This window comes from Sminthopsis crassicaudata, chromosome 3 (assembly GCF_048593235.1).
Source record: "Sminthopsis crassicaudata isolate SCR6 chromosome 3, ASM4859323v1, whole genome shotgun sequence".
In the NCBI taxonomy this organism is placed as follows: domain Eukaryota; kingdom Metazoa; phylum Chordata; class Mammalia; order Dasyuromorphia; family Dasyuridae; genus Sminthopsis; species Sminthopsis crassicaudata.
In genome coordinates this window covers 397,967,720-397,993,180 of record NC_133619.1, presented here as the reverse complement: position 1 = coordinate 397,993,180, position 25,461 = coordinate 397,967,720, and the positions used below count along the sequence as shown (strand labels likewise).

At 32.6% G+C, this 25,461-nt stretch overlaps 1 protein-coding gene across 1 annotated transcript in view; it reads right to left on the bottom strand.

The window, feature by feature from the left end:
* Positions 1-25,461, bottom strand: part of ARHGEF12 (Rho guanine nucleotide exchange factor 12) — a 169,708-nt gene that overhangs the window by 74,069 nt on the left and 70,178 nt on the right. The window contains 2 exon segments of the mRNA XM_074302550.1: positions 666-751; positions 2,318-2,341. Coding sequence (XP_074158651.1) covers positions 666-751; positions 2,318-2,341 — 110 coding nt within the window.

Here is a 25,461-nt window from a genome sequence, read left to right as displayed (position 1 = left end):
TATAGATAGGGTTAAAAAGAAGAAAGGAAAGCTCTATGAGTGTGGGTATGTGTGTGTATTATAACAGTGAGTTTACCTTTTGAAAGCAGATTCTGAATGCCCAGAAACAAAAGAAGATCATGCAACACTATTTACATAAAGTCAAATGCATTCATACTCAAAAACTACATGCATAATGAATGTTTCAGGAAGGGACCCAAAATATTACTAAGGTTTCATGTCAGATGTGTATATGTATTTTAAATTCACCACACCAAGACAAGAAAAAAATTTCAATATTCACTTGTTTTTATAAAATTAGATCAATTATTTATTTGATTTCACATTAAATGCTAATTCATTACTATATTTTGAAAAATTACATAAATTTTCCATTGTTATAATTTTGCATTTATGACATTTTGAACACGTGTGTTTTTTATGCTAAGTCAATGACAAGAAATATAACACCAACTTATATTGGTTACTGTGAAGAAAAAATGATTTGTAAATTCTATATAAATAGACAGTGGTAATAAGCAGGGACTATATATATTTTTCCAAACAAAAGTTTTTATTCCACAGCTAAAAGCCATTATATGACTGAATGCTACAGACTATTTAAGCAATTCTATGTCAATCTCTTCTAAACTATCCACTCTTACAATGAAGATGGATGTTGTTACCTGTGGGGTCAAAGTCATGTGATGTACTGCGTTCAACTTTCTGCTTCTTATCTGTTGGAGACTCTCGGGTCAAAATACTTGCATGCCTAAGTTTAAAATAGATAATAAATAGGTTGGTAAGTAAATAAAAAGATAGATGAATAAATATTTAAACAAAATAACTTCATGTCAATTTTAGAATCACTAGGATAGAAACTGCAAAAAAAAACAAACCCCAAAAGCAAAAACCCTAAAAGCTAAGTAAGTTTTACAATAGGAACAAAGAAAAAGAAAGTAATTCTCTTTTGCTCTATATCTAATGTTTTACTTTTTTTCCTTATTCTCTTAAGTAACTTAAAACTTTAGTTTCTCCAACATGCAATATGTATGCTTTTTCAATAATCAGATATATTTGTAAACATTTAAAATGCCATTTTCTCTTTACAGTTTACATTTGTATTTATACAAAAGTTTGTTCAAAAATTTAGTGGGTTCTTTAAAGAATGATCATTCATTTGACAAATAAGAACCCAAGCACTTGGAAGTGGCAGCTGGTGCAAATCTAATTTCTGTTAAAGGGTGAAAATAGAAATGTAACTGCCATTTCCTTGGGTTCTACAAACTCAATCATATAAATACTAGATTTAAGAGTGAAAGACCTAGGTTCAAGTTCCAACTTTGATATTACCTACATAACTATGGGCAAACCATTTAGCCTTTCTAACCCTCAATTTCTTCAAGTGTAAATTGGGAATAAGAACTTGCAAATCTATGTAGAAATGTTATCTGGAAAAAAAAACAACAACAACAAACTTTTTAAGTTGTAAAAGTTATTTCTACATATGAATTATTAATAATTAATCTTCATTGTCTTCTTGTCCATCTGTTCTAAAAGATAGATAACTAGTCAGGAAGCCAAGGTAACTAATAATATTAGGCAAACTATACCCCTACCTATTCTAAATGGGGGGAAGGATTTTCTATAAAATTTTAAGTAATTTTTTGGATAATTATGTTAAGATGAGAGATGAAAAAAGGACAGCTAATTATTTTATCCCTGTATGCATTTCACATGTAAATACTACATACCTAAATTTAAAATTTAATTCTGTGCAAAGTTAAAATTCCTAAAACATCTAAAAATTGATTCAGATTCTTATGATATGCCAGCATGCCAAAACTCATTTTTTTAAAATGAGGGCCAACTACAGTCATACACATGATTAAAAACAAAACAAAACAAAACAAAAAAAAAAAACACAAAAAACTTTAAACTAGCAATATACTTCTACTATTGCATCCAAGCTAATTCATTTCCTAAAATGGTTAGAAAGACTGAAAATGAAGTACATTCATGGATTGCAACCCTAAATACCATTTAACATCAGTTTAATTGGTTATTGGACAATAACCAATATTTTAAAATCTACTACAAAAATATTATTAATACTATTTTGTAAAAATGAAGTAAGACATTAGATACCTTTTACAATTGTAAAATATTCTAATATTTTGGAGGTTTTTAAAAATTAATATTTTTCTGCAATTCACTTTTTCAATCCTAATATCCTTAAATAAAAATGTGACCTGTGATGTTTTATACTAAATTCAAAAGGTCTAACTCTTATAATGGAATGACTGAGAAACTTAAAAGTTTACTGTACTGAACTTACCTTATAGGTTTTTTGAGGGGAAACCTGAAACAAAGAAAAAAAAGTTAACAATGAAATAACTTCTTCTAATATTGTATCAAATAGCCTAAACTGGAAGTTTGTTTCCATCCAAACCTATGATTTAATTGGTACGAGGGAACTCCAACTATGGAAATACTTTCACCAATGCAAATGAGCAACTCCTCTCAGAGCCTTAGAAAGCTGTCCATAGCAATGTGGAATTAAGTGGCTAATCAAAAAGAGGTCTCAATGGAAAAAGTTTAAGAAGCCTTGATCTAAACCATGTTTATTATCTCCATTAAGGGGTAGCATTACTCTATAAAACAGCCTCTTATGCTTAAAGATTGCATTGATTTCCCTTATAGTAAACAGAAATGTATTTCTCTACAACTCTCATTATTTCTGGTTCTGTTCTCTAATGCTATGCAGAACAACTTTAATTCCTCTTTTATATTTATTTTGTAGTCCTCCAAAAAACTAAACACAGTTTCCATGTCCTAGTTCTTAAAGCAACTCTCCTCTTTGCCAAACTAAACATACTCAGTTCCTCTAGTCAATTCTCCAAGAGCCACATATTCTCCAGTTGCCTCACCATCCTGATTCCCATCCTCTGTGTACATCCCAGAGCTTGTTATTGTTCTGTGAACACAGTATTCTTTAGGGTAGAGTATTAATAATACTAACCACTATCCTTGTATTTATTTAAATTTCTTATCTACACACACACACACACACACACACACACACACACACACACACACACACACACACACACACACAGCATGGTTTGTAAAAGCACTTTATATATAGATAGATAGATAGATAGATAGATAGATAGATAGATAGATAGATAGATAGATAGATAGATATTTTTTCCCCCCCATTTTCTCCTTAAACCATCAGATGGTAGTTCTTTGGTTGACTAACAGGAATCTCATTACTATTAAGTATCAAAGCCTGTAAAATAACCTAGGTCTCTTTTGATTTCCTGGCAGCATTTTGTTCAACATACTACACTGTCATTAAGACTATAACTTCCCTCATAATGAGCACTATTGCTTCTATTAATGAAAATGAATATCCAATTAGCTTACTTTTTCTGCTAGTAAAGAACACCCCAAAATAATGATGGTGATCATTACTGATGTAACAGTGTATATACATTATCTCATTTGTATTCAACTCTTCTATAAGTACTTTTTCCCATTTTACTTAGAAGGAAACTGAGGTTTCATAGGTTAAAAGATCTGCCAAGTTCACACAATAACTTGGAAGACCTAGGATTCACATCCAAGTCCTAAATTAAATTCTAATCCTTTTCTCACCATATAATATGCTACTTCTCCCGAGTGCATAGTCTTAACCAGTGTACTGGGGCAGTTTATAATATGATCAAAAAGCATCAACTTTTTTCCTCTATGCAAATTGAATTATTTTTCTCCATATGCTGACTTTTGGTCATTTCTATTTTTAAATTACCCAGATCCTAATGCTTCATAATAGTACTATATTACCTTCCTAAAAACTCCTAAAAGTTTTTTTTTTCCTCAATCACTTATTTCTCAAAGAATTTCTTAACCAACTAGGGTGGGCCGTCCAATTAAGACTTTTAAATTAAAATTATTATAAAAAAAAGAAATCTTAAAAATATTAAGTTATGATTTTATAACAATTACTAAAAGATGAGAAAGGATATACACAAAAAATAAAAATAAATGTCATTAATTCTATTATCTTTTATTTCAAAAATATATTCTTTTTTTGTAAATCCACTGATTAGAAAAATGTCATCTTCTGTTACATTTTTATCAATCTCATCATTCTTATTGGTGTACAGCATTAAACAACAAATCTAATTTTTGTTAATGGAAGAAAATAGAAATGTGCTGCCATTTTCTTTGGTTCTACAAACTCAATCATATAAAATACTACTCTAAAGATTTTTCTTTTAGGATAAAACTTCTTTCTTTGAAGAGATGATTTTCTTGAGGTAAAAAACTAAATATATTGACAGTCAAAATGGCACAGTCAAAATGAGACTCACCTCTGCTCTCCCAAATTCCTCACCAATCAACTTTAAAATAACTCCTCAAATCAAATTCTGGAGCAACAGAACCAACAAGGATGAAACAATATTGTGGAGCAGGAAACCATATGCAGTCAAAAGGAAAGGTCTTTCCAACAGGATGATGGCTGGACTTGGAGTCCAGTCACATTAGAGAGGGAGTGGTGGAGTCACTAGCCTCACTAGCTTCCAAAGTCTCTGTGGAAGCATTTCCTCAATGACAATAGCAGTTTCAACACTTTTCAACATATATTGTAAGGAGGTCTGACAATCGGTGAGAAGGAGATTGTAGGGGACCCTTTGATGGCACTAGGTGCAGGAACCTATCATATTGCCCATATTCAGTTCTAGGTCGAAGTCCCAGAAGCATTAGAACACTGGTGTTTTCAGCCCAGTGGAGCAGGGTTCAGAGCAGAGAAAAATACTTATGGTCAATTATAGACCAAAGTACAGGCCAAGAAGGCAGTGACCACACCTCTTCTCAAATTATACCATCTTGGAAGAACTGAAAATCCATAGACCTCACAGAGCTAGCTCTAAAAATAGCAGCAAAAAAGGTCTGAAGCTTGAGACACTCCCTCCATTCCAAATGAAAGCCCAACTTCAACATAAAGTACTAAGTCTAGAAACAGACTGAAGAAAATGAGCAAACGAAATTGACCCTAGAAAGCTACTATGGTGGCAAGAAGGTCAAGACACAAACTCACAAAAAGACAACAAAGTCAAAACTGCTGCTTCCCACCTCAATAGAACAAAACAGTGAATTGGTCACAGATCTATTAAGAATTCCTGGAAGTGCCCAAAAAGATTTTTAAAATAAAAAAGAGAGGTAGAGGAAAAGCTGGGAAAAGAAATAACAATGACACAAGAAAATCATGAAAACAAAGTCAATAGCTTGGTAAAACAGCCATAAAAAATACTGAAGAAAATTAACACTTAAAAAAGACAAAAGAATGCAGACAAGATTAGAAGGGAAGCAATAAACTGGGTAACCTTTTTATATTTAAGGGTTCAGATAAAGGCCTCACTTCTAAAATGTATAGAGAAATGACTCAAATATAAGAATTCAAGCCATTCTCCAATTGATAAATGGTCAAAGGATATGAATTTTCAGATGAAGAAATTAAAATCATTTCTAGTCATATGAAAAGGTGCTCTAAATCACTATGGATCAGAGAAATGCACATTAAGACAACTCTGAGATACCACTACACACCTGTCAGATTGACTAAGATGACAGGAAAAGATATTGATGAATGTTGGAGGGGATATAGGAAAACTGAGTCACTAATATACATTATTGGTGGAATTGTGAATGAATCCAGCCATTCTGGAGAGCAAAAATTATCAAACTATGCTTCTACTAGGCTTTTATATCCAAAGGAAGGAAAGGGTCCCACATGTGCAAAAATGTTTGTGGCAGCCCTTTTTGTACTGGCAAGAAACTGGAAACTGATGGATGCCCATCAAATGGAGAATGGCTGAATAAATTATGGTATATGAATGTTATGGAGTACTATTACTCTATAAGAAATGACCAGAAGAATGATTTTAAAAAGGCCTGGAGAGACTTACATGAACTGATGCTAAGTGAAATGAGAAGAACCAGGAGATCATTGTACCTAGCAACATCAATATTTTATACCGATCAATTATGATGAATGTGACTCTTTTCAACAAGGAAATGATTGAGGACAGTTCCAATAATTTTGTGATGAAGAGAGCCATTTATACCCAGAAAGAGGACTGTGGGAACTAAGTTGTAATCCATATATAGCATTTTTCACTCTTTTTGTTACTGTTTGCTTGCATTTTGTTTTCTTTCTCATTTTTTCCCTTTATGATCTGATTTTTCTTGTTCAGCAAGACAATTGTATAAATATGTTTACATATACTGGATTTAACATATATTTTAACATGTATAACATATATTGGATTACTTGCCATGTAGGGATGGTAGTGAGAGGGAAAGAAGGGAAAATTTGGAATACAAGGTTCTACAAGGGTCAATGTTGACAAATTATTTGTGCATTGTTTTGAAAACAAAAGGCTTTTATTTAAAAAAAAAAAAAAGACAAAGAAATGGTCCAATGATATAAAAGGTACAAAAATCTACTGAAAAACTTGTTAAAAAGCAGAATTGGCCAATTAGAAAAAAGAGGTACAAATATTCATTGAAGAAAAGAATTCTTTAAATAGTAAAAATGACCAAATGGAAAAGGAAATATAAAAAACTCACTGGAAATAAAAATTATTCCTTAAAAATTAGAATGGGGGTGCAGCTAGGTGGCACATCAGATAGAGCACCAGACCTAAAGTCAGGACCTGAATTCAAATCTGACTTCAAACACTTAACACTTCTTAGCTGTATGATTCTGGACAAGTCACTTAACCCCAACTGCCTCAGCAAAAAATAAACAGAAGAATAAATAAACAGAAAAATAAATAAAGATTAGAATTCGGCAAATGGAAAGTAATAATTTCATGTGACATGAAGAGCCAATAAAATCAAAAGAATGAAAAAATTGAAGAAAACGCTAACTCTCATTGAAATTATTTGGAAAATAAATCCCAGAGATATAATTTAAGAAGGGACTACCTAAAAATCATGATTTAAAAAAAAAAGAAATCTAGACATCTTTCAAGGAATTAGCAAAGAAAACTGCCCTGATATCCTGAAACCTGAAGATAAAATAGAAATGGAAAAAAAATCCATCTTTTAAAGGGATCCCCAAATGAAAACCCCTAGGAATAGTTTAGCCACATCCCAGAGTTTCCAGGTCAAGAAGAAAACACTACAACCAGCCAAAAGGAAGTAATATGAAAATCATGGAACCACAATGAGGATAACATAACATTTGACAGCTTCTCTATTAAAGGACTGAGGAGCCTGGAATGTGATTTTGTGGAAAGCAGCAAAAAGGCTAGCATTACAAACAAGAATTAGCTACCCAGGAAAACTGAATATAACCTATCAGAAGAAAACATATTCAATGAAATATATGATTTTCAAGCTTTGCTTTCAATATAAGACTCATGAGAAGCATTGAAAAGGTAAATAGAAAAGAGAAATCATAAGGGATTCAATAAAATTAAAAACTGTATACATTCCTACACTGGAAGATACTTGTAACTTTTTGTTTGTTTACACTATATCAGTCTTTTTTTCAACATTTCTTATTTATTTTTTCTGCTTATACATATATATTAACTTTTTAAATACACATTTCTTTATGAATCATGTTAAAAGAGAAAAATCAGAACAAAAGGGGGAAAAACAGAGGAAAGGAAAAAGAAAAAAGGAAAAAAATTAATATAGCATGTGTTGATTTACATTCAATCTCCACAGTTCTCTTTCTGGATGCAAATGGCATTTCTATCCAAAGTTAATTGGGAATGCCTTGGATCACTAAATCACTGAAAAGAACCAAGTCTTTCATTGTTGGAACACTGCACAATCTTGATGTTATTATATATAATTATTTCTGGCTTTGTTTCACTCAACATCAGTTCATGTAAATCTTTCCAGGCCTTTCTAAAATCAACTTGTTTATTGTTTTTTTATGGAATAATAATATTCTATTACCTTCATATACCACATCTTATTCAGCTACTCCCTAAGGGATGGGCATCTACCCATTTTCCAATCCTTTGCTACCACAAAAAGAGCTGCTACAAACATTTTTGTATGTGTGAGTCCTTTTCCCTCCTTCTATAATTTCCTTGGGATACAGACCCAGGATTGATACTGTTGGGTCAAAGGGTATGCACAGTTTTACCGCCCTTTGGGCAGAGTTCCAAATTGCTCTTCAGAATGGATGGATCAGTTCATAACTTCATCAACAATGCATTAGTGTCCCAGTTTTCCCATAGCCCCTCCAACATTTATTATTTTTTCCTCCAGTCTGAGAGATATGAAGTGGTACCTCAAAGTTGTTTTAATGTACATTTCTCTAATCAAGAGTAATTTGGAGCATTTTTTCATATGACTATAGATGGCTTTAATTTGTCATCTGAAAACTGTCTATTCACATTCTTTGACCACATCAATTGAGGAATGACTTGTATTCTTATAAATTTGATACAGTTCTTTATATATTTTAGAAATGAGATCTTTATCAGCTTTGTACTTGACTTTTAATCTTGTTTAAGTTGATTTTGTTTGTGCAAAACCTTTTTAATTTAATGTAATCAAAATTGTCTATTTTGCATTTCATAATGTTCTCTAGTTCTTCTTTGGTCAAAAATTCCTCCCTTCTCCAAAGATCTGATAGGTAAATTATCCCTTCTTCTCCTGCTTTATTTATGGTATCATCCTTTACACACAAATCATGTATCCATTTTAACCTTGTTTTAGTATGAGGTGTGAGATATAAGTCTATACTGAATTTCTGACAAATTATTTTCCAAGTTTTCTCAGTAATTTTTGTGAAACAATGAGTTCTTATTCCAGAAGCTGGAGTTTGAGGGTTTATCAAATACTAAGTTACTACACTCATTGATTATTATGTTTTGTGTGTCTAACCTATTCTACTGGTCCACCATTCTATTTCTTAGCCAGTACCAAATGTTCTTGATGACTGCTGCCTAATAATATAGTTTTAGGTTTAGTACTACAGTAGAATGGAGTGAATTATTTCATAAAAGAGAAGAATTTTTACAGTGGTGGAAAAGAAGAATGGTTGGCAGGTAATACTTGAACTTTACTCTTATCTAAATTGGCTCAAGTAGAAGGGGAGGGGCTAAGAGAAGGAAAGCGTGACAGAAGAGAAAGCAGATTAAGAGAGACAGTGATCAGAAGGAAAACATACTTTTGAGGGAAGTCAGAGTAAGTGGAAAAACAGAAAGAATAAGGGTATAGCATAGAGGGAAATACACAGTAATCATAACTGTGATATGAAGGGGATGAACTCACCTACAAAAAAAAAAAAACATGAAAATTTCATCATAAACAGTAACAACAATATTACACAGTGACTATTTGTAAATGACTTAGGTATTCTCAGCAATACAATGCTCCAAGATAATTCCAAGGATTCATAATGAAAAATGTTATCAACACCCAGAGAAAGGATTGATGAAGTCTGAATATAGATAAATGAAGAGTTTTTCTTAACTTTATTTTGTTTGGGGTTTGGGGGGGAAAGGAGGTAGGAAGGAAGGAGTCTGTGTTTTCTTTTACAAAATGGCTAATATGGAAGTGTTTTGCATAACTGCACATGAATAATCTATATTAAAACTGCTTGCTTTCTCAAAGAAGGAGAGAGATGGGAATGAATTAGGGAGAGAATCTAAAATTCAAAATTAATTTTTAAAATACATTAAAAATTATCTTTACATGTAATTCAAAATAAAATTTTAAAACACTAAAAAATTAAAAAATAAACCTGAATAATTTTTTAAAAACTAAATTTATCAAGAGGTATTGATCTTAAGTACCTGATTCACAGTAAGTACTCAAATAGTTGTTGAATCAATGTTTATTTTTAAATGGTCTTCTCATTATTGAATATCTTTCTGCTTTTCTTTTTGCAATCCCTTCTAAATTCAAATAAAATAAAAACTTACCCATAAATACAGTATGTCAAAAAGATTAAAAGAAACTTACACGTCACAGAATCACCTCCCTGAATGAATAATCAATGTGGGTCAGCACACTTTCTGTAATTCACACTTGCCTAGAATGCTAAGAATTTAAGTTACCTGCCCAGCATCACAAAGCAGGTCTGTGTCAGAGATAGAACTTGTACCCAGATCCTCCTGGTTTTAGAGCTAGTTCTCTTTTCACTGCCTCTCTTTAAAATAATATCAACTCTAAATTTCCATTATTCAATCAACAAGTTATCTGTCTATGTATTTTAGTCACCTATAATTTCATCAGTAATTGGAACTTTTATCATGGAACTTATTCTTTGATTACCAACTGGCAGTTGCTGGGTCAGAGAACTTCATCAGGTATTAAGAAGTTAAGTGATTTACACATGAGCACACTATGAGTTGATAGAACTTGAAGCCAGGGCTTCCTACCTATCCATATATAAGATAACTAGAATTTAAATTTAAAAGTGTTTCATATATATGAGCTTACTTGATCTTCACAACAGCTCCTTGAAAGCATATAAATAATATTGTGATTTCAGCAATAAAATTGAGGCTTTAAAGAGAAATAATTGCCCATGTTACATATTTAGATTTGAAAAGTCAGGTTTTGGAAATTGAGAGTTGTATATATATGGTTGTGATAGAATACTACTGTGCTATCAGAAATGATGAGCAGGTGAAATTCAGAAAACTCCAGAAAGACTTATAAGAACTGATGCTAAGTGAAGTTAAGTAGAACCAAGAAAATGCTAACAGTAAGATTGTGTGATGATCAACTAAGATCAACCTAGTTCTCTACGTTTTTTTCCCCTTTTGTTCAGATTTTTCTTTCTCAACATGATTCAAGAAAATTCCAAAAGACTCATGATAGAAAATAATATCCACATCCAGAGAAACAACTGATGGGAATCTAAATACAGATCAGAGTATTCCATTTTCACTTTTTTTGTGTTTTTTCCCCTTTGGTTATGTTTTTTCTTTTACATGTCTAATGTAGAAATGTTTTACATGATTTCACATTAAACCTGTATCAGATTGCTTGCCATCTTCAGGAGAGTAGAGGAGAGAAAGAGGAGGAAGAGAAGGAAGAGGAGAAAAATTTGGAAGTCAAAATATTTCAAAAAAGGAATGTTGGAAATTATCTTTACATATAAAGGAGAAAAAATACTATTAAACTTTAAAAAATATAATTTTTTTAAGAGTCAATATTTGAACCTAGGTTTTGGACACAAGTCCATTGATCGTTCTACTACATCACAACTTACAGCTGACATCCAGAATTCCTTGGATAATGAAATAAATTCCTTTGAAATAGAAAACCTGTATTACAGATCTGTTAAAACAAGGTCCACTACCATCAGAACGTCAAGCTATTAATTATACTTTTATTTATTTATTCAATTTCATATTGAGTTTTTGGGATATACTAAGCAGTTTTAGGAAGCTGTTCTTTTGATATAATTTGCAGTATATAATTGGTACAATATTAAATGAGACTGATAAAACTGAGGTTCCAATCCCATGTCAGTGACTTAAGAGTAAAAATAATATACTAAGAATGATTCTTGGCTACTAAGAAGTGATTCTAATACGGAAAGAAAAGGAAGATAAAGGAGTTAACAGCCACAGGGAATCAAATGATTTTGATAAGGCAATAATAGTCTATTCCATTTTTGCCCCAGAATAGATATAAGTATTTGGATTAGGATCCATATGTAACAGAGAGTGTTTTTTCTTAATCAGTTGTATATGCAAATATGTGCTGGATTTCCCAAAACAAATGGTTTGTACATAAACATTCACTGTTATTTAAATATATATATATATATGTATATATATTTGCAAATATAATCATATATTTAATATTTGCTTTATGTAGTCAAACCATTAATCTACTATGAACATATCAAAGGAACTACATTAATCTTTTCTCCAATAGTCCTCATATCCAAGACATATAAGAAACTGACTCAAATTTTTAAGAATAAAAGCCATTTTCAAAGACAGAGATAAACAAATGATACAAACGGGCAGTTTTCAAAGAAAGAAATCTATGCTAATCAGCAATCAAATAAAAAAGGGCCAAATTACTAATTATCAGAGAAATGCAAATTAAAACAATTCTAAGGATTCCCTTTACATCAATCAGATGGCTGGAAAACCTAAGACAAACAGGAACATTAATGCACTCTGAATAGGTCTAGATATTCTGAAAACAATTTGAAACTATGCCCAAAAGTCACTAACCTGTTCATTCTTTTGACTCAGGGATCTAATCCAAGTGAAATCAAAGCAAAAGGGAAAAAAACCCATATGCATAAAAATATTTAAAGCAACACTTTTTATTACATGAAAAAAACTGCAAGCTAAGGAGGTACCATCTATTTAGAATTAGCCAAACAAATTGTAAAATATTAATGTACTGAAATATAATTTGTATCATAATGGACTAAAATATTTATAATATATTAATGCACTATAAAAATGATGAAAAGAATGGTTTCATGAAAAGATTTGTATAAATTGATACAAAGTTAAAAGAACAGAACCAAAAGAACAATTTAAACAATAAACTGTGCAAAAACAAGTAACTTGGAAAATTTAAGAATTCTAATTAACGTATTAACCAACCATTATTCCAGAAGGTCAGTGATAAAGCATGCTATTCATTTCCTGAGAGTCAAAGAGTGATTCAAGTTGAAGAGTAAAATGTTCATTTTCCTTAATGAACTGAACCAGCTACACCCAGGGAAAGAACTCTGGGAGATGGCTATGAACCGCTACATAGAATTCCCAATCCTTCTATTTTTATCCACCTGCATTTTTTATTTCCTTCACAGGCTAATTGCACACTATCTCACAGTCCTATTCTTTTTGTACAGCAAAACAACATATATTATACTTAATTTATACTTTAACATACTTAACATGTATTGGTCAACCTGCCATGGGGGGGAGGGGAAAACTGGAACAAAAGGTTTGGCAATTGTCAATGCTGTAAAATTACCCATGCATATAGCTGGTAAATAAAAACTATAATTAAATTTTTAAAAAAAAAATGTTCATTTTCCAATACCGTCAATGGGTGAATATGTTTAACTTGACTTTATTATTTGTATATATTAGTTATAAAGATTTTTATATTTTATATATTTTTTAAAAACCAGACTGTACATAAAAAATACTTTCATGTACTATCATCCTCATCATTTTTCCAAATGTACATACATAAGAAAAACTCTTCTCAAATAATGTTTGTTGAATACAGAATTCAGAAAATGTGATAAATAAACCTAAGTTTTCAAAATTCACTTTATCTTTTTTTTTTTTCCAGAGACTGGAACATTTGCTCTTCTCTGATCTTTTTGCAGCTCCCTTTATTCTCAATTCCTCAGGGATTACTTAATATCACTTCAACAGAATGTGGGGTGAAATTCACAGCAAGAAAGCCAATTCATTTAGAGTAATTTAATGATCCTGTTTCAGATTTAAATTCTATCCTTAAATCTGCCTTAACTATTTCTGTTCTACAGTTTTCAGCCTAAAGATCATTCTCTAAACAAGGGATTAACTTTTTTTGTGCCACACGCCCCTTTGACAGGCTGGTGAATTCTATGGGATTCTCAGGATAATATTTTTAAATGCATAAAAACTATCAGAAAGGAAAGCAATTATATTTAAATACACTGATCAAAATATTTTTTAAAACAAATTTATGGGTCTTAGATTAAGAAACCCTGCTCTGAATAAAGAAGATAAATAGAAGTATCAGAGTAGAAGACTGACAGCTATAAAGGACCTTTGAGGTAACAATGCAATTCCCTTTTTACAGAAGATAAAATTGAGGCTCTGTAATAAGTAATCATTTGTACAAGATCATCTAGATGGTTGATAATGGCTAGAGTCCAGATTCTAATTCAGGTCTTTGACTCCCAAATTCCTTGAAGGAAAGGAATGTGCCAAATATTTGATAAATATTAAATGTATCTAAAAATCTCAGCTTTTGCAAGATGGCTTTCCTGGTTTCCATTAATGCTACTGCATTCCCTCTGAGATTATCTCCAATTTTTTTTCTGTACACAAGACAAATTGTCTTACTGCAGTTTTAAGCTATGAAGGAACTAAACTGCACAAAGATTTTGATTGGAAGTTCTAGTGGAAAAGCAGACTAGATTTATAAAATTATCTTGGATCAGGAATCTGAAAGTGGTACCTCCCTTAATTTCTCTGTATCTCTCTTCCTTTACCTTCCTACCTTCCTCCCTCCCTCCCTCCCTTCCTCCCTCTCTCCCTATTTTCTGAAGGCTTCTGCAAACATATAGCTACAGATTCTGAAAATATAAAAACGGCTTTCAAGATCAAGAAAACTCAAAGGCCACTTCACCCAAAAACCTGATGAAAGGAATACCTTTGGTAATCATCAGATATGGATTTGAATATAGGTCCAGTCAGTTCTCCTTGCATTGTACCATTACAATCCAATAAAAATTTAAGAAGCACTTATTTTGTGAGAAGCACCACACTAAATGCAGGAGATATAAAGTCAAAGGAGGCTCCAATTGTTAACACAAATAACTGGCTGGTTCAGTTACAGAACACTCAGGCAAAACACTTGAAAGTGTCAGGATTTTAAATTAGTTCAGAAAACAAAAAAGACTGAAGGAATAAACAATATTCACATATGTTATGGGCCAGAACTCAGAACTTGAAACAATGGTACTAAGTCAGTGGAATTGATAGACAATAGTTATCTAATTTAGCATGGTTCAGTATGATTGATTTAATCCAACAACAAGATGTTATGGGCCAGACCTTGAAACAACGTACTAAGTGGAATTGAGGTGACAATGGTTACATCTAGTTTAGCATTGATTTAATCCTATGACAAATAATGGTTTCCTAGTGATATAATGATTGGTTTGTACTCAGTGTGGCACTTATAAACTACAAGTCTCAGCCAGGGAGGTTCAGAGACAAATGGACAGAAGGCTGGAGGCTGAAGCCCAAGCCCAAGCTCAAGCCCAAGCCCTTGGACTCAAGACAGATTCATTCCATCTCACACCACCTTGGTGGCAAGCCCTCTACTGAAACCAAGACTCCAGAAGGCCCCCAGAAAACTAGCAGAGCCCCAAGTGAAGGAGACAAGACTTTGAAGGAGACAATAAAGAATTTAGACTTTAACACCTGGCTGTACTTGTGGTGATTACTGAACTGAAACAAAGGCTGCCTCCAGAGACCTCCAGGAAACCTCAACAGAGAACATGACATTTTAGAGAGAACAATACACACATAGTTTATAAATAAGTTGAAAAAGCCAATCAAAATATCTTAGGATTTGAATCCCAGCTTCAGTCCACTTCAAATTCAAGTAAAAGGAACCTATCAATCATTTTCAATGTTAAAATTTATTTTTAAATTAGAATAGGATAGAAACATAATATGACATTTCAGTCTAGCCTACTACTAGCCTTTTAAGATTCCCCCCCAAATTTTTAACATTTTTATTTGAAGTTTTGAGTTTCAAATTTTATACTTCCCTCTCTCTCGCCTACCTAGCATACTAAGCAAATATGAAAAGGAGCTTGTAATAAAACAAGAATGAAAGTGAAAAATAGCATTTTGAGTCTATATTCAATCAATATAAGTTTTTTTTTTCCCTTGTGAGAGATAGCATACTTCATCACTGGTCCTTTGGTATTGTCATATCATTGTAACTGTTAGGAATAGCTAAATCATTCATGATTCTTCATCAAATAATATTGCTTGTTATTGCATAAAATATTCTCCTGGTTCACTGTGAATTAGTTCATGCAAATCTTGCCAGATATCTCTGAAATTGTCTTGCCTAGCATTTCCTAAAGTAAAATCACATTCCATTACAAGCATATACCACAATATGTTTAGCTATTCTCCAATTGAAGGACATTTCTTTAATTTCCAATTCTTAGTCACCACAAAAAGAGTTGCTATGAATATTTTTGTACAAAAAGATCTTTCCTCCCTTCTTTTTAGATGTCTTTGGGATATGAGCAGCAGTGGTATTGGTGGATCAAAGGGTATACACAGTTTTATAGTCCTTTGGGTATAGTTCCAAATTGCTCTCCAGAATGGCTGAATAAGTTCATAACACCATTAACAGAGTATTAATGCCCCAATTCTCCTGCATTCCCTCCAACATGCAACAGTTTTCTTTGTTCTCATACTAGACACTCTGATAGGGGTAAGGTGGTACCACAGGGTTGCTTTAATTTGCATTCTTTGGAACAATAGTGATTTGGAGCACTTTTTTCATATGAATTCAAATAGTCTTGATTTCTTTGACTTTAAACTGCCTCTTCACAGGTTCTTACTAAGTGCTAAGTCAGTACTTAATTCTCTAGTTCACACCTTTGGTTCTGGCCTTTAAGGGGAGTTTACCCCTTTGAACTTCTGAGGAGGAGTTTACATATGAAAAGGAGTTTACACAACCTTTAAAAGGAGCAAGTTCATTGGTTGAAGTAATTTTCCCACAAGCCCTTGAGTTCTTACACGCCCATTCTCTGGGAGGATAAAAGAAGACAACATCGAGCAAGGAATGAGTCTACTCTAGGACAGAGTTGGGATGGCACTCTGGAGGAAGAAGAGTCTAGTCTGGGATTGAATTGAGACAGCAGATCTCCTCCCAGAGAGTGATCAGCAGTTTCTGGAGACAACAGAACATTACAGGGAATGACTTGAATTTTTATAAATTTCACTCAATTCTTTCTGTAGCTGAGAAATGAGGCCTTTATCAGACATATTTGTTGCAAAAATTTTCTCCCCAGTTTTCTGATTTCCTTAAATTTGGTTCCACTGGTTTTATTTGTACAAAAACTTTTTATAATTTCACAATCAAAATTATCTGTTTTACATTTTGTAGTGTTCTCTATATCTTTTTTTAGTCTGAAATTATTCCAATATGAACAAATCTAACATATAACTATTCCATACTCTTTTAATTTGCTTATGGTATCACCCTTTATGTATAAATAATGTACCCATTTTGACCTTATGTTGGCATATAGTGTGAGATGTTGATATATATCTAGTTTGTACCTCTGCTTTCCAGTATTCTCAGTAAATTTTGTCAAATAATGACTTTTTGTTTTAAAAGCTTAGATCTATGGGTTTATTATATACTAGTTTATTATAGCCATTTACTATAATGTAGTTTCTACCTAATCTATTCCACTGACCTACCACTCTATTTTTTAATCAGTACTAGGTTGTTTTGATAAATACCACTTTAAAATACAGTTTGAGATATGTGGTTAGACTACCTTCTTTCACATTATTTTTCACTAATTTTCACTAATTCCCTTAATATCTTTGAGCTTTTGTTCTTCCAGATGTTCTTCCTCATTTTTTCTAGCTTTATAAATTATTTTTTTGATAGTTTGAATGGTATGGCACTGAATAAATAGAGTAATTTAGATAAAATTTTCATCTTTATTATATTGGCTTTGCCTACCAATCTGCAATTACTATTTTTCCAATTGTTTATATCTGATTTTATTTGTGTGAAAAGTGTTTTTTATATTTGTGTTCATATAGTTCCTGAGTTTGTCTTGGGAGGTAGACTCCCAAGTATTTTATATTGTCTACCATTATTTGAAATGGAATGTCTATTTCTCTCTTTTGCCACTGTGCTCTGATGGTATAGAAATTCTGATGCCTTATGTGGGTTTATTTTGTATTCTATAACTTTGGTTAAATTGTTAATTATTTCAAATGTTGTTTTTTTTGTTTGTGTGTTTCTCTTAGTAGTTTTAGATTCTCTCAAATTTGCTAAGTATAACACCATATCATCTGCAAAGAATGGTAATTTTGGGTTTTTTTCCTCATCTATTATTTCTTTTTCTTCTCTTACTGCAACAGCTAACATTTCTAGTATAATAATTAATCATTAATTAATGATTCTAAATGGGAAAATCTCTAACATTCCCATTACAGATAATCTTGTTAATGATATTAGATAAATATTATTTATTTTAAGGTAAGCTTCATTTACCTTTATATTCTCTAGTATTTTTATTAGGAATGGATGCTGTATTTTGTTCAAGAGCTTTTTTTGTGTATATTGAAATATAATTTCTGTTGATTTTGTCACTGATATGTTCAATTATGCTGATAATTTTCCCAACATTGAGCCGTTTCTGAATTCCTGGTATAAATCCCACCTGATCAAAGTATATGATCCTTGTTATATATCATCGTAATCTTTTTGCTAATATTTAAAATTTTTGTATCAATATTCATTAGGAAAATTAACCTATAATTTTATTTATCTGTTTTAGCTCTTTCTGGTTTAGTTATCAGCATCAAATTATGTCATAAAGAGAGTTTCATAGGATTCTTTCTTTGCCTAATTTGTAAACAGTTTATACAGTATAGGAATTAATTGTTCTTTAAATGTTTCATAGATTTTATATGTGAATCCATTTGATTCTAGAAATTTTTTAAATTCATTGATGATTTGTTCAAGTCCTTATTCTAAGATTGGGGTATCAAAGAGATCATAAAAAAGGGAAAAGGACTCATGTGCAAAAATGTTTGTAGTAGCCCTTTTTGTAGTGGCAAGGAACTGGAACTGAGGGATGCACATCAGTTGAAGATTGGCTGAATAAGTTATAGTATTTGATTATTATGGAATATTATTGTTCTATAAGAAACAATCAGCAGGATGATTTCAGAAAGGCCAGGAGAGATTTACATGAACTGATGTTAAGTTAAGTGAGTAGAACCAAGAGAACATTGTATACAGTAACAACAAAATTATGTTCTTTTTCCACTTTTTTTTCTTTCTTTTTTTTTTTTTTAAGTTACATGCCCAATTCACTGATTTCCTCTTTCTCTATTTTACTGATGTAAGCAATTATATATTTTCCTGTAAGTTTCATTTTGGCTGCATCCCATAAATTTTGGTATGTTGTATCATTGTTGTCTTCTTTAATGAAATTATTGACTGTTTTGTTTTGTTCTTTGATCACTGTGTCTGAGGGTTGGATTATTTAATTTCTAATTAACTTTTCATCTCTTTCCATTGTCCATTAGTAAATGTAATTTTTAGTGTATGATGATCTGAAAAGGATGTGTTTACTATTTCTGCTTTTTTGTATTTGGTTGTGAAGTTTTTATGTCCTAATATCTGGTCAATTTTTGTGTAAATACCATGTACTGTGGATAAAAAGATATGTTCCTTTCAATTCCCATTCAATTTTCTCCATAGCCTATCATATTTAACTTTTCTAGAATTTTATTCAGCTTAATTTCTTTCTTATTTTTTGGTTAGATTTTTCTAGTTTTGACAAGGAAAAGTTGAGGTCCCCCATTAGTACAATTTTATTATCTATTTCTTCCTGTACTCATTCAATTCCTCCTTCAAAAGTTTAGATGCTATACCATTTGGTGCACATATGTTTAGTTGATATGGCTTCATTGTCTACGGTACCTTTTAGTCAGATATAGTTTCCCTCTTTATCTTTTTAAGTTCAATTTGTGCTTTGAGACTGCTACCCTTGCTTTTTCTACTTCAGCTAAAACATTATAGATTCTGCTTTAGGCTCTTATCTTTACCCTGAGTGTATCTTTCTGCTTCAAATGTGTTCCTACTGCAAACAATATATTGTAAGATTTTCAATTTGAATCCATTCTGTTTTCTGCTTCCATTTTATTTGTGAATTCATACCACTCACATTTATAGTGATAACAAGTATTTCCCTCCATGATACTTTTTGCTTGTTTTTCTTTTACATCCCATATTTGCCCTCTTTAAAAATGTTTTAACTTCTGACCACTGCCTTCCCCAATATACCCTCCTTTTTCTCAGTCCTTCCTTCCCCTTCTATATTCCATCCCCTTTTACTTTCTCATAGGATAAGCTAGATTTCTATTTTCAAATGAGTATATTATTCCCTCTTTAAGCCAACTTTGATAAGAGTGAAGTTTAAGATTTATCCACAGTCATCCCTACATCTCCCTCCACAATCTTCTCCTCCATTATAACTGCTCCTTCATGCTTCTTATGTGTGGAATAATTTACGTCATTTAATCTTCCATCTTCCTTCTACAGCAATTTTCTTTCTCATCCTTTTATTTTATTTTCTGGGATGCCATTCCATCAGTCACCTTATATGCACATCATCTGTCTCCATATACTCTTTCTAAATGTTTTAGAGTAATAGAGGTGCTAAGACTTACAAATATCATCTTGCCATACAGAATTTTAAATAGCTGAACCTTATTAAATTTCTTATGTTTTCTCTTTCTTGTTTCTTTTTTGCCTTTTTTTGTTTCCCGAGTTTTATAACTGAAGGTCAATTTTTTTATTCAGCTCTGATCTTTTAATTCAAAAAACTTGAAAATCCTTTATTTAGTTAAATGTATGATTCCCCCTGAAACATTTTATTCAATTATTCTGGGTAGATGAATTTTGGTTGTAATCCTATCTCTTTTCCCTTCCAGTAAAACATATCCAAATCCCTCTAGTTTTTATTTTTTTTTATTAATTTTTATAATTATAAATTTTTGACAGTATATATACATGAGAATTTTTTAAAAAACATTATCCCTTCTATTCATTTTTCCAAATTTTCCCCTCCCTCCCTCTACTCCCTCCCCTAGATGACAGGCAATCCCATACATTCTACATGTGTTACAGTATAACCTAGATACAATATATGTGTGTAAATCCAATTTTCTTGTTGCACATTAAGTATTGGATTCTGAAGGTATAAGTAACCTGGGTAGACAGTAGTACTAACAGTTTACATTCAACTCCCAGTGTTCCTTCTCTGGGTGTATTTGTTTCTGTCTATCATTGATCAACTGGAAGTGGGTTGGATCTTCTTTATGTTGAAGATAACCACTTCTATCAAATATGTCCTCATACAATATTGTTGTTGAAGTGTATAGTGATCTTCTGGTTCTGCTCATTTCACTCAGCTCCAGTTCATGTAAGTTTCTCCAAACCTTCTGAATTCCTCCTGCTAGTCATTTCTTACAGAGCAATAATATTCCATAACTTTCATATACCATAATTTACCCAACCATTCTCCAATTGATGGACATCCATTCATCTTCCAGTTTCTAGCCACTACAAAAAGAGCTGCCACAAACATTTTGGCACATACAGGTCCCTTTCCCCTCTTTAGTATTTCTTTGGGATATTAGCCCAGTAGTAGCCCTGCTGGAACAAAGGGTATGCAGAGTTTGATAACTTTTTGGGCATAATTCCAGATTGCTCTCCAGAATGGCTGGATTCTTTCACAACTCCACCAACAATGTATTAGTGTCCCAGTTTTCCCTCCCTCTAGTTTTTCAAAATGTAAAGTACCAAATCCTGTGTTCTAACTATAGGTCCAAGATATCTGAATTCTTTCTAGTTAGCTACTTATACTTTCTCCTTAATGTCTGAAGCTCTGGAATTTGGCTATTATGTTCCTAGGAGTTTAAATTAAATTAAATTTTAATTAAAATAAATTTAATTTAATTTAATAAAGAGATCTCAATCTCTTCTAGTTGGTGATTGGTGAATTCTTTCAATTCAATTTTACCCTCCGGTTCAAATATATCAGGGCAATTTTCTTTGATAATTTCTTAAAAGATGCTATCCAAAATTAGTATGGAAGAAACTAGGCATCGGCCCACACCTAACACCACACACCAAAATAAGGTCAAAATGGTTTCACGATCTAGGCATAAAGAATGAGATTATAAGCAAATTAGAAGAACATAGGATAGTTTACCTCTCAGATATGTGGAGGGTTTTGTGGAAGGAATTTGTGTCCAAAGAACTGGAACTCATAATTGAACACCAAATAGATAATTTTGATTATGTTAAGTTAAACCAATCTAATGCAGACAAGATTAGAAGAGAAGCAATAAATTGGGAAAACACTTTTACATTAAAGGGTTCTGATAAAGGCCTCATTTCTAAAATACATAGAGAATTGACTCAAATTTATAAGAATTTAAGAATTTATCCAATTGATAAGTGGTCAAAGGATATGAACAGACAATTTTCAAATGAAGAAATTAAAACCATTTCTAATCATATGAAAAGATGCTCTAAATCACTATGGATCAGAGAAATGCAGATTAAAACAACTCTGAGACACCTCTGAGATTGGCTAAAATGATGGGAAGAGATAATGATGAATGTTGGAGGCGATGTGGGAAAACTGGGACATTAATACATTGTTGGTGGAATTGTGATCTAGCCATTCTGGAGAGCAATTTGGAACTATACTCAAAAAGTTGTCACACTGTACATATCCTTTGACCCAGCAGTGTTTCTACTGGGTTTGTATCCCAAAGAGATCTTAAAGGAAGGAAAGAAACATACATGCACAAAAATGTTTGTGGCAGGTCTTTTTATAGTGGCAAGAAACTAGAAACTGAGTAGATGTTCATCAGTGGGAGAATGGCTGAATAAATTACATTATATGAATGTTATGAAATATTACTGATCTATAAGAAATGATCAGGAGGATAATTTTAAAGAAGCCTGGAGAGACTTACATGAACTGATGCTAAGTGAAGTGAACAGAACCAGGAGATCCTTGTACATGGCAACATGAATATTATACAACAATCAATTCTGATGAATGTGACTCTTTCCAACAATGAGATGATTGAGGCCAGTTTCAATGCTCTCGTGATGAAGGGAGCCATCTATATTCAGAAAGTGGACTATGGGAATTGAATGTGGATCACAACATACTATTCTCACTCTTTTATATGTTGTTCACTTGCACTTTATTTTCTTAACCATTTTCTTTTCTTTTTGATCTGATTTTTCTTGTGCAACAAGAGAATTGTATAAATAAGTTTACACATATTGGATTTAACAAAGATTTTAACATGTATAATATATATTAGATTGCTGGTCATCTGGGGAGGGAGTGAAGGGGCAGGAGGGGAAAATCTGAAACACAAAGCTGTGCAAGGGTCAATGTTGAAAAATTAATGTTGCATATGTTTTGACAATAAAAAGCTTTTAAAAATATGCTACCCAGGCTTTTTTTTTTTTTTTTTTTTTTTTTAATTCTTACATTCTCTCTCTTGGATGTATTTTCTAGCTCTTATTTTTCCAAGAAATTTCACATTTTCTTTTATCTTTCTACTGTTTCATTTTATTTTATTTTACCTTGATATTTCATAGAATTATTAGTTTCTTCTTGTTCAATTCTAATTTTTAAGAAATTATTTTCTTCAATAAGCATCAATGAGCTTCCTTTTCCAATTGTCCTATTCTATTTTTTAGGGAATTATTTTCTTTGGTAAATTTTTATGTATCTTTTCCCCATGCTATAGATTCTTTTTTTAATGATTGTTTTGCATTACTCTCATTTCTTTCCCCAATTTTTCATCTACTTCTCTTTTGCTTTTTAAAATTCGTTTTAAGTGCTTCCAGGAATTCTTTTTGGACCTGAGACCAAATTACATTTTTCTTTGAAATTTCACATGTAGCTATTTTGACACTATTTTCTTCAAAGTTTATGTAACTTTCTATGATCAAGCTCTTTTATTTTTTGTTCTTTTTTTTTTTTTTTTTTTTTTTGTCCTTTTTTGTGAGAGTTGGATTCCATACTGTCCCAAGATTTTTGTCTTGGGGCTCTGGGTCTTAATGCTGGCTCTCAAGGTCTTCCCCTCCCTTTTAGAATTCTTACAAGGTACTAAGACAGTGGAATTGATAGAGACAATAATTATCTAATTTAGCATGGTTCAGTATGATTGATCTGATCCTACAAGGAAATGTCATGGGCCAGAACTTGAAACAAAGTACTAAGTGGAATTGAGGAGACAGTGATTTAATCCTACCACAAATAATGATTTCCTAGTGATATAATGATTGATGTATACTCAGTGTACAGCATATAAAGCAAGAAGTTCTCAGGGCCAGACACACAAGCCACTCTCGAACACAGAGACAGATTCATTCCATTTTCCATTTCCTTTGTGCTGGCTGAAGGCTGAAGTACAAACCTTTGGATTCGGAGACATTCGGAAAGAGCTAGAGACAGAAGTTGGCAGAGACAAAGAACTAGAGGCAAGATCCAGAAGGCCTTCGGAAAACTAGCTGAGCCCCAAGTGAAGGAGATAAGATTTTGATGGAGACAATAAAGAATTTGGACTTTAACTCCTGGCTGCATTTGGGGTGATTACACAGAACTGAAACAAAGGCTGCCTCCAGAGACCCCCAAGAAACCTGCTCTCAGAGAACATTATATTTTAGAGAAGAATATTACACCTCCCAGATTCATTTTCTTGATTTAGAATTTTTTTTGACTAGATGAAAAAAGCCATTCTTTGCCTCATTGCTACCTACCCTTAATCACTGTATGGGCATGATATCAGTTTAATTAAGACCTATTAAGGCTTTTAGCTTGAAAAGGCCAAGATCTCCAAATGAATGCAGAGCCATCTCCAGTCATCCTGACCTATATCTAGCCACTAGACCCAAATGGCTTTGGAGGAGATAGTGAGCCAGGTAACCTTGCACAGCCCTTCCTCACTTAAATCCAATTCATTTGCATGTCATGGCATGTCATAATTCCCCAATGTCACAGTCCTCTTCAAGAACTAAGGACAAACAATAATAACACTGGGCTTCAGGACTTAGCTCCTTGCTTTATCTGGAAGGTAGGCTTCCTCTCAGGCTTGTAGTAAGGAGGTAGGGCTTCCCTGTTGGGAAGTTTAGTGTAGAGTTTAGCTAAGGGCCTGCTCCAGGGATGGGACCTTGCTGCTGGATTGCTATGGTAATAGTCTTTCTGCTAGCATGCTCTAGGAGTAATTTTGCTGCAAGTCTTTGACAAGGGTAGCACCTGATACCGGATTAATATGAAAACTAGATCTCTCCTTGGCAGAGTAGTAGACAGGGTCTCACTGTTGACCAACTTCCAGGGTTGAGGATCGCTACTGGTCAGCAAGTGGTTCAAGGCTTGTGGGTGCTTGTGTTGAGGATAAGACCCCTAGAGTGGGAACTTGCTTTTCTGTACAGACTGCTCACTTGACTAAGGGGTAGCTGGTTTGCAGGAGAGCAGAGTCTAACTGGCAGATTGTCCTAGGCCTGAAGCTCTGCTGCAGGCCTCCCATTGAAAGGCTAGTTGCTGCTGCTGCTCTTGGATCTCACTCCCCTCCCACCCCAGTTTGATAAGACTTTTTCTTGCACTAGTAAACTGCTTCCCCCATCCTAGATCAATTCTGTTTTGGGGGGGAATTTGGGAGCACTTTAGAGAGTTCCTTTCTTGCTCCACCATCTTGGCACTAGAGATTCACCTCTAAGATTGTTTAAAGCTCATAGTATTTTAGCTGACTATACATACTACTTGATAACAAGTTCTTTTTATGAACCAGATTTTCCTTTCTATCTTTTTTTTTATATGCCAAAAATTATTAGGATACTATGTGGACTACATATATATATATATATATATACATATATATATATATATAT